The sequence below is a fragment of the Callospermophilus lateralis genome, chromosome 1 (assembly GCF_048772815.1).
Source record: "Callospermophilus lateralis isolate mCalLat2 chromosome 1, mCalLat2.hap1, whole genome shotgun sequence".
Lineage (NCBI taxonomy): Eukaryota > Metazoa > Chordata > Mammalia > Rodentia > Sciuridae > Callospermophilus > Callospermophilus lateralis.
Genome location: NC_135305.1, coordinates 220,836,579 through 220,851,469, shown reverse-complemented (window position 1 = coordinate 220,851,469; position 14,891 = coordinate 220,836,579). Strand labels below are relative to the sequence as shown.

At 53.2% G+C, this 14,891-nt stretch overlaps 1 protein-coding gene across 1 annotated transcript in view; it reads right to left on the bottom strand.

The window, feature by feature from the left end:
* The window catches only part of LOC143395398 (complement C3-like), a 29,161-nt gene extending 23,950 nt beyond the window's left edge, over positions 1 to 5,211 (bottom strand). The window contains exons 1-7 of the mRNA XM_077109608.1: positions 5,096 to 5,211; positions 4,092 to 4,284; positions 2,185 to 2,347; positions 2,026 to 2,096; positions 554 to 648; positions 387 to 469; positions 220 to 310 (exon numbers count right to left, since the gene is read on the bottom strand). Of these exons, the coding sequence (XP_076965723.1) occupies positions 220 to 310; positions 387 to 469; positions 554 to 648; positions 2,026 to 2,096; positions 2,185 to 2,347; positions 4,092 to 4,284; positions 5,096 to 5,169 (770 nt within the window). The 5' untranslated portion in view covers positions 5,170 to 5,211. The remainder of the gene's footprint in view (positions 1 to 219; positions 311 to 386; positions 470 to 553; positions 649 to 2,025; positions 2,097 to 2,184; positions 2,348 to 4,091; positions 4,285 to 5,095) is intronic.
* Positions 5,212 to 14,891: the final 9,680 nt, after the last annotated feature.

The following is a 14,891-nucleotide window of genomic DNA, read 5'->3' as shown; positions in this document are numbered from 1 at the left end:
TCAACTGGCCTCACCTAAACCTACCCTGGCCTAATCTGGAACTTACCTGGACCCTTCACCTGGCCTCACCTGACTCCTCACCTGGACCTCACCTGGCCTCACCTGAACCCTCATCTGGCTCCTCACCTGGGTCCTCACCTGGATTTCACTGGTCCCATCCCAGGCCCGGCACCTGGCTCCTCACCTAGCCCTCTGCTGGTCACACCTCTTGGGCCTCACCTGGCTGTGATGGTGACCTCCAGGCCATTCGGGTCATCGATGTAGTAGAACTTCTCTGCGGGCTCCACCAGGACCTCGAAGCTGGGCAGCACTAGGGTGAGAGCTGGGGTTGGCGCGGCTGGCGCAGGGCCCAGCGCTCCAGGACCCCCAGCACCTCCCCCACTCACCGTACTCCTTCACTTCGAACTCAGCGGAGAACACCTGCTGCGGCGAATTCTCATACTGGGCCCGGATCTTCCACTGCCCCATGCTGCAGAGAAGGTGGGTGAGGGCAGCCGGGCCTCAAGCCCTGATCCCCCTCAGGGACCCCCAAACCCCACAGAGCCTGACATACTTGACCAGCTCTGGGATGTTCCAAGACAAGGGCACGATGCCAAACTGGTTTTGAGAAGACAGAGTGTCCCTCTTGATGGGGATGCCATCTGGGGTCTGTAAGCAGACGGAAAGGGCTGTGGCTCAAAGTGGCTCTTCTGAGGCCAGGCTCTGCCCCCAGCCTCTTTGCACCCCTTCTACAGGTGCAGGGGTTAAGCATGTGGACCCGGGTCCATCAGCCTAGGTTCAAACCCTACCATACCATTTACAAATTGGGTGACCTCGGGCAAGTTACTTAACCTCTGTGTGCTCCATGAGCACATGCAGCAAAGGGAGACCATAAAGGCTCCCAGCTCACTGGCTTGGGTTGTCCTTCACATAAGCAGGGCATTGATAAGGATCAGTGCCTCTCTGAATGCAGCTAACAACTAGCATCTTCTGCCCACTTGTATGCCAGACCTGCACTGAGCCTGTGTCTGTGAACACATAAGAACAGCAAGTTCAGTGGGTTCCGCTGCCAGCAGCTAACCTTCAGGAGACAGACATCAAAGCCTGCTTTTCTGGGTTTGGAATGCGGGCGATTCTGTGGATGAGGTTCTCTGTTGGATGGGAGCTGGAGGCACCAGCACTTAGAGGAGGAGACGCGTGGACTCTGTCCCTGGCTGACCGCCTTGATCCTCTACGCAGTCACGGGGCCTTTGCACTCGCCACCACCTTGCATGATTTCTGTCCCTCCTCATGACAATCGCTGAGGGCAAGACCCCCTTCCTCACCCTGCTCTCCTTCCTGCTCCCCTCCTTCTTCCGGTATGTTTTTTATTACACCCAGGTAGATGCCAAGGACTGAGCTGAGTTCAGGTGTTGAGATCCTGAACTCAGAGAAAAGTCCCTTCCCCTGTGAACTTGGATTCAATGGAGGGTGGAGGGGGTTAAGAAAGGAACAGATCATACCACACATGGGATCTGAGTGTGTGTGTGTGTGTTGGTGCCTGCAGTGGGGACTTGCAAATCTATGGGGATGCTCAAGATAGCCTCACTATAAAATTGGGGCAAGGGTGACAATTGAGCAGAAAATTGAAGGAGGTAAGGGAGTGAGCTCTGTGGCTTTTCAAAGGAAAGGTTTTTATGTACTCATGTTTTAAAGAAGAAACTGTCTGTGCAAAGACCCTGGGGCAGGACTGAGCACAGGAAGGATGGCAGGGGAGAGGGGAGGAGGGGAGACAGGGAGAGAATGGAAAAAGCTGTGTGGGCTGCAGGAAGGATATAGACTTTTATCCCAAGGGAGGTGGGAGCCATGGGAGGCTGTGGGCAGAGGAGGGAGAGACCCTCACTGGGGTCTCAGGATGTTTGGGAGCATGTGCTGCCCTGTGGGTCCCCCTGGACCTCTGCCATCTCAAGACATCTCTCTGCATTGAAGTCTCTGCATGCCTCTTTGTCTCTGGGACCCCCTGTCCGTGGTCTCTGTCCTGTGTGACTGGTGCCTGGCTTTCTGTACCTCAATGCTGACGACGATGGTCCGGCCCACTGGCAGCAGCTTGTGGTCCACGGTGAAGATCCGGTAGAGGACTGGAAGGCCGTGGGAGAGACAGAGGAGCCCATGAGACCTGGCCCCATACCCTGGGGCCTGGCCCTCCCCAGCCAGCCCAGCCCGTACCCGTGGAGCCGGGAGTGTAGATGGTCTTGTCTGTCTGGATGAAGAGGTACCCGCTCTGAAGGCTGACCAGCACCACCTTCTCCACCATCGTGGCCCCGAAGTTCGCCAGGACAGTCACAAACTTGTGGCCCTTTTCCGACCTGAACTCCTTGCTGGCTGGGATCTAGGCATGTGCCAGGGGATTGTTAGGGGTCTGCTCCAGGGTCCCATGCCCTGTGTCTAGATTCTGGGCCCTTGGTGGGGCTGTCACCTGCTCCTCTTCCCAGGGAACCTGCCCATCATTTTACTTTGCCTGTGTTGTCCAGTTGGGAGAGGGCAGAGGCACCAGGAGCAGGAGCCAAGGGGGATCAGAGGGTGGACTGAGGGTGGGCTCAGAGGAATGACAGGGTGGGAACTCAAAGGGAAAGGGACTCAGAAAGGGGGCTTCCACTCAGGAGAGGAAATTAAAAGGGACTGAAATCTAAGGAAAGGACTTAGAAGAGGGAGGAGACTCTCAGGAGGAGACTCAGAGAGGGGAGGGGCTCAGGGGGGAGGAGACTCAGAGAGGGGAGGGGCTCAGGGGGGAGGAGACTCAGAGAGGGGAGGGGTTCACAGGGGAGGAGACTCAGAGAGGGGAGGGGCTCACAGGGGAGGAGACTCAGAGAGGGGTGGGGCTCACAGGGGAGGAGACTCAGAGAGGGGAGGGGCTCAGAGGGGAGGAGACTCTGAGAGGGGTGGGACTCAGAAAGGGAGGAGACTCAGAGAGGGGAGGGGCTCACAGGGGAGGAGACTCAGAGAGGGGAGGGGCTCACAGGGGAGGAGACTCAGAGAGGGGTGGGGCTCACAGGGGAGGAGACTCAGAGAGGGGAGGGGCTCACAGGGGAGGAGACTCAGAGAGGGGAGGGGCTCAGAGGGGAGGAGACTCTGAGAGGGGTGGGGCTCAGAAAGGGAGGAGACTCAGAGAGGGGTGGGGCTCACAGGGGAGGAGACTCAGAGAGGGGAGGGGCTCAGAAAGGGAGGAGACTCAGAGAGGGGAGGGGCTCAGAGGGGAGGAGACTCAGAGAGGGGAGGGGCTCAGAGGGGAGGAGACTCAGAGGGGTGGGGCTCAGAAAGGGAGGAGACTCAGAGAGGGGAGGGGCTCAGAGGGGAGGAGACTCTGAGAGGGGCGGGGCTCAGAAAGGGAGGAGACTCAGAGAGGTGAGGGGCTCACAGGGGAGGAGACTCAGAGAGGGGAGGGGCTCAGAAAGGGAGGAGACTCAGAGAGGGGAGGGGCTTAGAAAGGGAGGAGACTCAGAGAGGGGTGGGGCTCACAGGGGAGGAGACTCAGAGAGGGGGGGCTCAGAAAGGGAGGAGAATCTTAGAGGGGAGGGGCTCACAGAGGAGGAGACTCAGAGAGGGGGGGCTCAGTAAGGGAGGAGACTCAGAGGGGTGGGGCTCACAGGGGAGGAGACTCAGAGATGGGAGGGGCTCAGAAAGGGAGGAGACAGTGAGGGGCGGGGCTCAGAAAGGGAGGAGACTCAGAGAGGGGTGGGGCTCAGAGGGGAGGAGACTCAGAGAGGGGAGGGGCTCAGAAGGGTAGCAGACTCTGAGAGGGGTGGGGCTCACAGGGGAGGAGACTCAGAGAGGGAGGGGCTCACAGGGGAGGAGACTCAGATGGTGGAGGCTGGAAGGGGAGTAGACTCAAGGGGGGAGGGGCTCTCAAGTGGAGGGGATAGAGAGGGAGGGGCTCAGTAGGGGAGCAGCAGACTCACATGGTGGAGTTTAGAGGGGGAGTACACCCAGAGGAAGGGCGGCACTCAGAAGTGGGGAAACTCAGAAGAGGCAGGGCCTGAGAAGGAAGACGCCCAAGGACAGGGTTCAGAGGGACAGAACACAAAGAGTGGGAGGGGCTGTGGAGGTCTGCAGGGCTGGTTCCAGTCTGCGCCCACCTTGATGGTGACGTTGCCCAGGTGTCCGGTGGCGCCACTCAGCACCGTCTTCTCACTGGACAGCACTTGCTTCTTGGCTGGAAAGTCGTGGACCGTGACTGTGACAGGAACGTCCCCTTGAACTTCGTGGGCCTCCAGCACTATGTTTTCCTCATTCTCCAGCCGCAGGATGTTGGGGGTGATCATGGAGTACCTGCCCAGTGGCGCACAGACTGTATTCCCAGGGACAGGAGACTCCAGCCCTAGCCTGGTCAGTGCCTGGATGCTCCTCTCTTCCCTAGCACTTTGCCTCAGACTCTGAAGGGGATCCAGTGACAGCGTGGGACACCTGCCAGCCTCAGGTCCTGGCTATGCCTTCCTCTTGGCACCGTCACCTCCCTATCCCCATGGGCAGGATGGCAGTCACCATGACCTCCCACCCACTCAGCCAGGTGTACCCGGATTTGAAAGCTTGAACATCTAGGGCTGCAGTTTCCCACCAACCCCTGATCCTCAGAAACAAACCCAGCAACTCTCTTAAGTCTCTAGACTTCCAAACCACAATTGCCTAAACCCATATACCCCCAACCTCTAAACCCCAAGTCCTAGAATACTCCAAACCCAAACTTAAGCCTCTGACACCACAGTCTCATTAATACAACCAGATCCACACACTCCCTACCCTGCATAAACCCAAAGTACCAAATCACTAAGCCTCCAAATGCTGAAACTCATGTATTCTGAACTGTTTGGACTTGTTAGCCTCCAGTTTACTCCAACTCACAATCGCTAAATACACAGACCCTCCATCCTAAACCTCCAGACACTCAGTTCCATAAATGTGCAAACTCCAATTCCCCAGTGCCTGGATTCCACGGGAACCCAGCCCACAAACACCCCAGCCAGGCAGCCCAAATTCTCATGTCCTACCACCAACCTGAAATCCACAGACGCCCATGTGCATCTGGATGCTACAAGGACCTGAAGCCCCAAATGCCTGCTCCCACCTGGGCCTGGCTACTCACATGGGGTCCCCCAGGGCCAGGGGGAGGCTGGTCAGCAGCAGCAACAGCAGACTGGGACCTGAGGCAGGTCCCATGGTGCAGGGAGAGTGGAGGCAGAGGGACAGAGGAGAGGGAGAGGATGGGGAGGAGTGAGCAGAGCCGCTGGGAGCTCCTTTTATACACTTGGCCTCTCCCCCACTCAGCCCTTCCTTCCCCTGTGGATTGTCCCTCCCAGGGGCTGCCCCAGATTGCTCAATACATTTCCTGAGGGTTTCAAGCCCTGTTGCCAGCAAGTCCAGGGGTTAGTAACCTGAGGGCACATCCCCCTTTAACAGCAAAGTCCTGTCCCCTGTCCTTGGCAATCTCAGGGTCAAGGCCAACTGGCCAACCAGGATTGCTCCCCTTTATGCTCAGTCTGTGGTGAGAACACTAGGGTCCTGAGGGTCCTCTATCCCAGATATTGGAGCCTCATTCATAGGCCATGTCTGGCCATGCGTTTATTTGTGAAATTTTTAAGAGAAGGGAGTCTCCTCTAATGCTTGGGCTGGCCCTGGACTCTTGAGCTGTAATGATCCTCTTTCCTTGGGTCTCCAAGTAGCTGGGACAACAAGTGTACACCACTGCTCACCGTTCACACATTTATTAATCAAACCTGTCCCGTGAGTCCATCTATATGCTGAGATCTGGAACCTTACTTCCGGAGACTTTCATGCTGAGAGAGGAGGAGTGGTGGAAGGGACGGAACTCAGCACCCACACTCGCAGCCCCATGAATGTTTTCACCAGCAGAAAAAATCTCTGCTCCTTGGGGGATCAGGGAAGGCTTTGGAAGAAGAGGCCTTTCAGGTGGGCTCTGAAGTATGCATGCGGATTCACTATCCTGGTGAGCTTCTTTTGTAGGGAGAGGGGAGCCTGGAGCTCCCTTCACCTGACCTTGGCCGATTCCCTGAGTGACTATTTTTAAAAAGTCATCAAGGAGGAAAGTCTTCATTTCTACTTTTTGAGCCTGCCTTATTTCAACATTGTTTTTTAGGATATTGTTATTTGAAGTTGTACTTATTTGCTTTTTTGTGTAGGTGGTTCATGCATCCACGTGGTTCAACAGCTAAAAGGTACCACTGGGTGTCAAAGGGAAGGTCATCTTCCTCCCACGATTCTTAAAACTAATCTGAACACATTCTGCATACCATTCTTCTCTCCTCCCGGGTCGCCTTGCTTTTTCATGAACACTATACCCTAGAGATCATTTCACACTGGTGCTCAGAGAGCTTCCTCATTCTTACAGGGAACTACTTCCTGTCACACTGTGTGGAAGAATCCAGGGTCCTCTTGAGGGGCACATAGACTTCTGTGGTTGCAGATCACACTCTCGCAGTGAACGGTCTTGACCTGCTCCCTTTCCTAGCTTTGAGCTTCCTAGCTGTGGTCTTTGGGCCAGCTCCTGAGAAGCATTCTGAGCCTCAGCTCCTCCTGCAGAATGAGTTGTTTTGCAACTACAGGAGAAGGTGCTGGGTTCACATGTACATGCCCCGCTGACATTGCTAGATACTGCCAAGTTCCCCTTCCTGGGAGCTGGAGTGATTTACCCACTCCTCAGCTTGCATGAAATGCATTGCCAATTTCCCCAGGGCCTGGTCCCCAGAGCATGTGGGCAGGCTTTTGGATTCTTGCAACCTGGGTACAAACTGGAAGCTCAGTGTCATTGACATTTGCATACCTCTGATGCTCAGAGGTGTTGTCCCCTGATCACAGGAGGTAAAGGGTTAATGGGAATGGTGTGAGGGTGGGGGGTCTTGGTCCCTGGAAAGGTGGTTTCCAAACCCCACTGAAAAGGTTAAAGGGGAGTTTGCTCTGATTTCCTGTAAACCACACCCTGTCCCTGGCTGTGCCAGGGTGGGGGAGGCCTGGAGAATTAGAGCAAACCTGGCTTCTATCCCTTTGATTGCAAAACCCTCTCAGGGGAGACAGAAGATGAAAACACTTGCTCAAACTGATCCCCAGTGGCCCCCATGACTTCCCCGACTCCTTCCTCCCATCAGCCACCCTATTTCCTGGTTTCATGATGGCCCTAAACACGGGGACTGGGGCACTGGCAATGCCGACGAGGGACTCCTGTCCTGCTGCAAGGCTTGGTTCCTTCTTCTGGAGCCTCAGTTAAGCCATCTGAACAGTGGCCCACAGGACAGTGCTGCTATTTGCCCTTGGGAGGGGCCCAATGCCTAGAAGTCTCCTGGCTGAGAGGGGAGGATCAATACAGGGTCGCCATCCTTCAGGCTTGTGGTGCTGGGGATCTGGATGGGCTCCAGACCTGGTGACCACAGGCAAGGGGGCTGGAAGGGGAGCCAGAGGCCTGGAGAGGACCAGGCCCCCTGGGAGGAAGGGGAATTCCTGGGCCTCGTGGCCTTTCTTGGGATGTGTACACATTGTGTCCAGAGGCTTGGGAGGGGAATGGTGGACAAGATGAGCCAGCAAGGGAGGGGTGGGGGTTCCCAGTGGAGGCCCAGGCAGCCCAGCATTCTTGTATCTGGACGTGGCCAGGCTGCTGGCTGACAGGTAATGGGGCATCTGAATGGACTTACTCTGAGCAGGTGCGGCAGGCCGGTACCCTTAGGTCCCGTATGTAGGCATTCAAGCAACCTGCAAGTATTTGGGGAAGAAATGGCATCTTTTCTGAACATGCACAGAATTTTTTTCTGGACATTGGTCCCGACTCGGTTCAGTGTAGTGCTGTGGCCACCGAGTTGCACTGTGTTGGTGTCACCCGTCTGTGAAGTCTACAGGAGGCTGCGAATACTGCAGCATTTGACGTAGGGGACTTGGCCATACTCCGATTTGGCACCCCTGGGTGTCCCATAGGAACCAGGCCCCTGAGACTGCTTATTATTTTCCTGATGTTGAGATTTAACTGTAAGTCCTGTGTTTGGTCCAGCACCCCCAGATAGGGTGCAAGGAGAGGGAGTAAGGATTTATGGGTGGGTCCCAGGCGCCCCACTGCACACCTGCCTGGGTTGGCTGCTGCCTGGTACACCCTGCCCCCATTCTTTCCTCTGAGGACTGGCCAGCTAGTGTATTCCCAGAATCTCCCTCCAGGACCCATGACAGGCCATCCCCTTCTCCCTCCTCATTACTGATTAACTCACAGGTGACCTTGACCTGGCTGAATCAACCAACAGCCAACCCCCACCCTGGGAGGATGCAGGGAAGGGAGGTTTGGGTCCCAGCTCTGCAGGCGCCTCCCATCCCAGCCTCAGTGCTGACTCTGTCACATGGAGAGGAGCAGGCAAGACCCCATCTGCTGGTGGGAATGCAGGACACATGATAAAGAAGACACCTGACACCTGGTTCGGTGCCCTGAGCAGCATGTTTGTTGAGCCAGTTTGTATTTTTACTGACCCCTACTTCTTCCCCCCGCTTGCCTGACTTTGGTGACAGCCCAGCAGACCCCCAAGCCAGTCCTCCTTTCCTCTCCCTAGATCTGGATGCTGGCAAGCCCCTGGGTCCCTCCCAGGCTGCCTTTCCTCTCCTCCCCATGACCTCTGCTCCTGCCTGGTCCAGCCTCTCCTGTCCAGCTTGTCTTCTCCACGGTGGCTGGGGATTGTTTCTAAAATCCATTCCTTCAACAAATTGGATAAGATGGAAAATTCCAGAAATAGCTGGCTTCAGTGGTATATATCTGTAGTCCCAGCTACTCAGGAAGCTGAGGCTGGATAATTTCTTGAGCCCAGGAGTTTGAGGCCCCATCCTGCCTGCCCCTTCTCCAAGCCCAGGCAGGCACTAGGTTTGTCTGTATGGATATTCACAGAGATGGAAACAGCCTGCGACTTTGGATCACACCTCACTGCTCCATTCCCTTAGGGCAGAATGATATTCTGTCGTGAGGATGAACCGAGTTTTGTATGGGCATTCCCCCAGGGAGGGACACGTTTCCCCTTGGGGACTGTAACTAATGCTCTTGGGAGCAGAGGTGCTGGTCCGAGGACCAGTTCTCAATATATTTACCAGGAGTGGAATTGCTGCTGGGATCGTGTTCTGGGAATTGAACCCAGGGCCTTGTGCATGCTAGGCAAATGTTATGGATTGGATGTGAAGTGTCCCCCAAAAACTCATGTGTGAGACGATGCAAGAAGGTTCAGAAGAGAAATGATGGGATTGTGAGAGCCTTAACCTAATCAGTGAATTGATCCCTGATGGGATTAACTGAGTGATAACTAGAGGCAAGTCAGGTGTGGCTGGAGGAAGTGGTTCCTTGGGGGCGTGGCTTTGCGGTGTGTATTTTGTATCTGGAGCTGGAATCTCTCTCTCTCTCTCTCTCTCTCTGTTTCATGATCACTGTGATGGGAGCTGCTTCCCTCTGCCACACTCTTCCACCATGATACTCTGCCTCACCTCAGGTCCTTGAGGAATGTAGAGGCATTTTTCTGGACTAAGAATTCTGAAACCATGAGCCCTCAAATAACTTTTCCGCCCCTACAATTTTGCTGGTCAGATCCTTTAGTCACAGCAGTGAAGAGAGCCGACTAAAGAGCAACCCACCTACCACTGAGCCACACCTCAGCCCTTTGCATTCTATTTTGAGACAGGTCTCACTAAGTTACCCAGGATGGCCTCAAACTTGAGGTCCTCCCCTGCCTAAAATGTTCCAGTGACTTCCCACTGAGCTGACAGGGTGGGCAAATTACAGCCCATGGGACAAAAACGGCTGGTCCTGTTCTGAGCAGCCCTAGACAGAGCTCCAGGTGGCTGCTATGATGGTGAGATTGGAGACCCTGCTGGGGTGGCAGCCTCTGCCTCTGTCCACCCCAGCCCACCCTCCAAAACATGTTCATCACCACCTCCAAGTTGGAGCCTCCCTTCAGCCACTGCTGGGCACTGATGGGTGTGACCTCCCTTGGGAGGCAGCAGCTCACATGCTGCCTGGCCTGTGGATGGCCACTGCAGAGGACAGCCAGGCCCTGCCCAAACACTTTGCTGGGACTTGGTTGTTGCTGGAGCAGAGAAGGAAGCTGCATTGAGGGCCAACTCTCAGTCCCCAAACTGCCTGCATTTCTAGTGACCCTTGGACATGTCACTCTGGCCAGAGGATGACTTCACAGTGCACCCAGCCCTCTGGGCGCCTCTCACCCAGGTGACAAGTCTGAAGTGCCCTCCCTGGTTTTTGTCATAGGCTCAAATTTGCCTCTTCACACCAGCCCCCCCTCCCCGCCCTGGCCTTAAAATAGTTACTCTCTGGCTCTTGGTAGGCAAACCTTGCTTTCTCTGTCCTTAATAGATCCTTGTGGTCTCTACCTGGGGCTTTCTTGTCCTCTGGCTCATGTCTTTTGGGTCACTCTGCCCAGGCATCTCCAAGAGGGAAACAATCTTCCCTGGATGTCTCGAGACAAGTTCCTCCTCCTCATCTGGCCTTGACACAAGAGACCCCACTTCAGAGGAGCTGTCCCTGTTCACCTGTGTTGGCCAAGAGTCTCCAGAGAAAGATACAACAGGAGAGAGTGAGATAGACAGAGAGACAAAGACAGACAGAGAAACAGGGAGAGAGACAGAGACAGAGAGACACAGAGATAGAGAAAGAGAGACAGGGAGGAAAAGAGAGAGGGACAGTAACAGAAAGAGAGAAAGAGGTAGAGGTAAGAGAAAGAGCAGAAACAGAGACAGACAGAGACAGGAGAGAGCTGCACAGGGAGAGGCCCATGTATTTAAGGACCGGGCTTCCAGGATGGTCGGTGTGGGCAGGCTGAAAATCTACAGGAGCAGCCAGCAGGTGGAGGCCTCTGGGAAGAGCCTGAGGTGCGGCCTTGCATCCAGGAGCTGGGAACGGAGGCAGAGCTCTGCCTCCTATGTCACGGCCTTGAGGCAGAAGCCCTACTCAGGACACCTCAGTGTAGGTTCCTCAGGTGACCGGTCATCTCCGACCCTGCCACCCAACATCATCCAGGGCCAATTCCTGACCTTCAAGTCCACTGAGATGCGAATCCCACCCCAAAGAACTCCCCAGCCTCAGTTTTGGTCCTGGTCACTGTGACCAAATGCTCCAACCTTTCTGGTTGCCCTCCTCCATTTCTGTCTGGCTGAGTCCCCTCTGTCCTCCAGTGTCCTTTGCTTTCCCCCTTTCAGAAGGTCAGGTTCACAAGATCCCTCCTGTGCTGGTCACAGAACTGTACACAGTGACCCCCCAACACCCCCGAGAGTTAAAGAAATGAATACAATGGCCCCAACTGAAGCCAGGGTTTTGAGGTGAAGCCAGATACCCCTTCTGCTGGCAGACGGGTTTGAGCAAACTGCGCCTCGCCGGTTTCCTTCTGGGGCTTCTGGTCCAGCCAATGTGAAGAATAAAACCCACAGACAATAACGAAAGGGGAGGTTGAATGGAGCAGGGGTCACGACGTGAGAAGAGGGAACTCCCGAGATGCCGAGGAAACTGGTGGTGTTACAGTGCTGGGGACTTCCGGGAAACTGAGGCAGCGCAAGACCCCCCCCATTCAAGCCCCGATTCTTTCCATCAACTCAGAAAGATTTCAGACATGTCACTCAGAGTAACAGGCATGAGTTTATTGAAGGTTTAGGAAAAGGGAAAGGGGATATTCTCAAGGGACAGAGTGGATCCTCTCAGAGAGGAGATGGACAACAAGCCTCTTCTGTGCTCCAGATTTATTGGGGAGTCCAGAGAAGTGTCCAGAGAGTTCCCCCACATCTGCCTCTTGAGTTTTGATTGACAGCGGGATGACATCAGACTTCCAAATCCCCATGCTGACCCTTTCTAATAGAATTCTTTTTAAAAAAAAAAAAATTTAATAGCTGTCGATGTTTAGTGTGACTTAATTATATTTATTTATTTTTATGTGGTGCTAAGGATCAAACCCAGTGCCTCACACATGCTTGGCAAGCATTCAAACACTGAGCTACAGCCCCAGCCCCTCTGACAGGATTCTTAATGCAACATTCTTAGAGGTTATGGGGAGAACTATTCTTATATCCTGAAGTGCCAGGATCTGGTCTGTGGAAAGAGTCACAGCCATCTTCCACTTTGGGGTAACTTGGGTTTCTCTTATCAACCTTGTTTCTGACCTGCATTTCTCCTGCAGATAGCAGGTAGTTTCCTGAGGAATGTGACATATCCTGTCCACTAAAGCCAGACAGGGCTGCAGGTCAACTGCTTCTTGGGAAACAAAGGCATCCAGGGCTGAGCACAATAGGCTCATTTTGTGGAATTAGTCCCTGAAACTCGAGTTCCCACCACTCACATCTGTCAGCCCCTGGCACAAGCAGGAGGGCCGCGAAAGTGAGAAAGAGAAGGACCCAGAGAAGGACAAGGTGGTGGTGGGGTGTGTGACAGGGTGAGCCAGGGACCCCCTTCACAGAGCCTCTGGCATTTGGGGGCAGTAGGAAGTGCCTAGGGGCTGTGAGGTGGTATCCCCCACATTCCTGGATTGGGAGGTGGGGCCTTCCTGGACTTGAAGTTCTTAGGGGGAGGGAAGTACCCTCTATGGTGGTTTGAGAAAGGCATTCATTAGCCCAATGTCTCCCTCCATGGCATCATGGGCAAATACCTGGTATTCTACTCCTTTGATACCTAGTTTTGTTAAACCCTCCTCCTATGGGGCAATTCCTTTTAAAATGTCCTGTTTGTTCACAATTGTAGCATGTTTTTGGCCTGGCATCTAAAACCTGTTGTACTGCAGCTGCCAAGACTTGCCCTTGTTCATTAATGTCTCTATATAATTTAATACATGTGTTTAAATCTTCCTGTTTCCATGTTCTAATGACCTCTCTGCACCAACAATTTGCTTGCTCATAAGTCAGTTGTTTTATTAATGGCATTGCTTGTTCTGTATTCCCAAAAACTCTGGTAGCTGTTTGAATAAGCCTATCTACAAATTCAGCGTAAGGTTCTTTAGCTCCTTGTATGACCTTAGATAATTGACCTTGTAAACCTCCATGTCCTTGTAAAGTCTTCCATGCCCTAACCACATCTGCAGCAATTTGTGAGTATATGGCAGGATCATATGCAATTTGTTGCTGCTGATCCTCATAAGGTCCCTTTCCTAACAACATATCTAAATTTCTCTGAGGATAACCAGCTGCTGCATTTCGCCTAGCCGTCTCCTTGCAAAATTCCTCATTGGCAACCTTCCATAACAGGTATTATCCTCCATTTAGCACAGCTTTACACATACTAGCCCAATCTGCTGGCGTCATGTTCAAGTTGGTAATGGATTCCACCATGCTTACAGTGAAGGGTGCTTGAGGACCGTAGGTTGTTATAGCCTCTTTTAGCTGCTTTACTGTTTTGAAATCTAAAGCATGATGAATTCGCTGCCCTCCTGCCTGCTCAAATACAGGTCATGCTAAAATTTGAGGTCCTGTCTCAGGATCCCATCTATCAACTACGGGGGTTGGGGGCCTCCCAGCATATAGAGGTGGCACTGTTGGTTGGACACTTCCACCCGTTGGTGATAGAAAAGTGTTAGTAGCAGTCTCCTGTTGTAACTTTCCCCCTGATGGCTTTTTCTGCTCTAAACTTTCTTCCTCTGTCTCACTAAACTTGAGAGACCTTCTCTTTTACTTGAATCTTTTCCTGTGTCTTACTAACTTGAGAGACCTTCTCTTTTTCTTGATTTTTTTCCTCTGTCTGACTAGCTCGAGAGACCTTCTCTTTTACTTGAATCAATATGTCTTCTCCTTCCTCTACCATTGTCTGAACTGAAGACTTTGGACTAAGCAAACCAGATACCAACGCCCACAATGGCAACGTGCCAACTGGCAGAGTCTCTGGGCTGTTCTTTTCTATTCTTTTTAAATCTTCACCATGATGGTTCCATTGTGATATACTTAGCAACTCCTCCTTAAAAAGCCATGGGCTACATTTTTGCATTGTATCAACGTATGCCCTGACTGCTCTTGATTTTACTGAGATGCCTCCTTCCTCTAACAATTTACTTAACACTCTTTCGGTTTGTTTTTTACTAATTTCCGATCCCATATTTCTACTATAATACAACCCAACAAGATGACGCCAAACAAAACCAAAACAGAATGAGACAAAAATGAAACAACAAAAAATCATTCTATCAGCCTTTCTATCCTCCTGAAATGTCCATCCGTCCTTTCTCCCTACCTGTTCCTCAGACGCAAATAGTTTTTCCTCAGATGTGAGCAGTTTTTCTTCCGTCTCACTCATCTCCAGGGACAGGCAACTTAAAACAAAAGCGAAACAAAATGAAAGAAATCTTAAAATGGCTCCCCATCCTCTCGCCCTGCCCTCAGGGGCGAGCAGTTTACCTTATCACTTACCCTTAGTGGTTCCTGTGAGGGCCACCAAATGCCGCAGTCTGACTGGGCACAATTCACCAGCCACTTATCAAGAAGAAATGAACTTTATTTTTAGAACACACACCTCACCACAGGAGCTCTACAGGAATTCCCTCAGAGCCCAACTGCCACCATTGGCTTCCCAGGAGCCTCTCAACCCCCCCACTCCTCCTGCTCTTGAGGCTGATTGGCTGGGTCATGTGGGAGGAGCCAAAAGAGTCCCCCAATGAGAAGCTCCATGGTCTGAAAGGGCGGGAAAACAGCCCAATGAGCATCACCGCAGAGAAGCCAATCAGCTGGCAGCTGGAAGTTAGCTGGGGCCAGGTGAGCCAATCAGCTGGAATTTTGCTGGTGCCCCTGTGAGCAAATCAGCTGGAAGATTGCTGGGGCCCCTTTGGCTGTGTCTCTCAACAGCTGTGCACCCTTTTTCCCAGAGCAAAGGTACTTCCCCAGATGACCTCAACCCTGGCTGGATGCCAGGATCGCACCCATGCACAGGCCCTTCCCAGAAT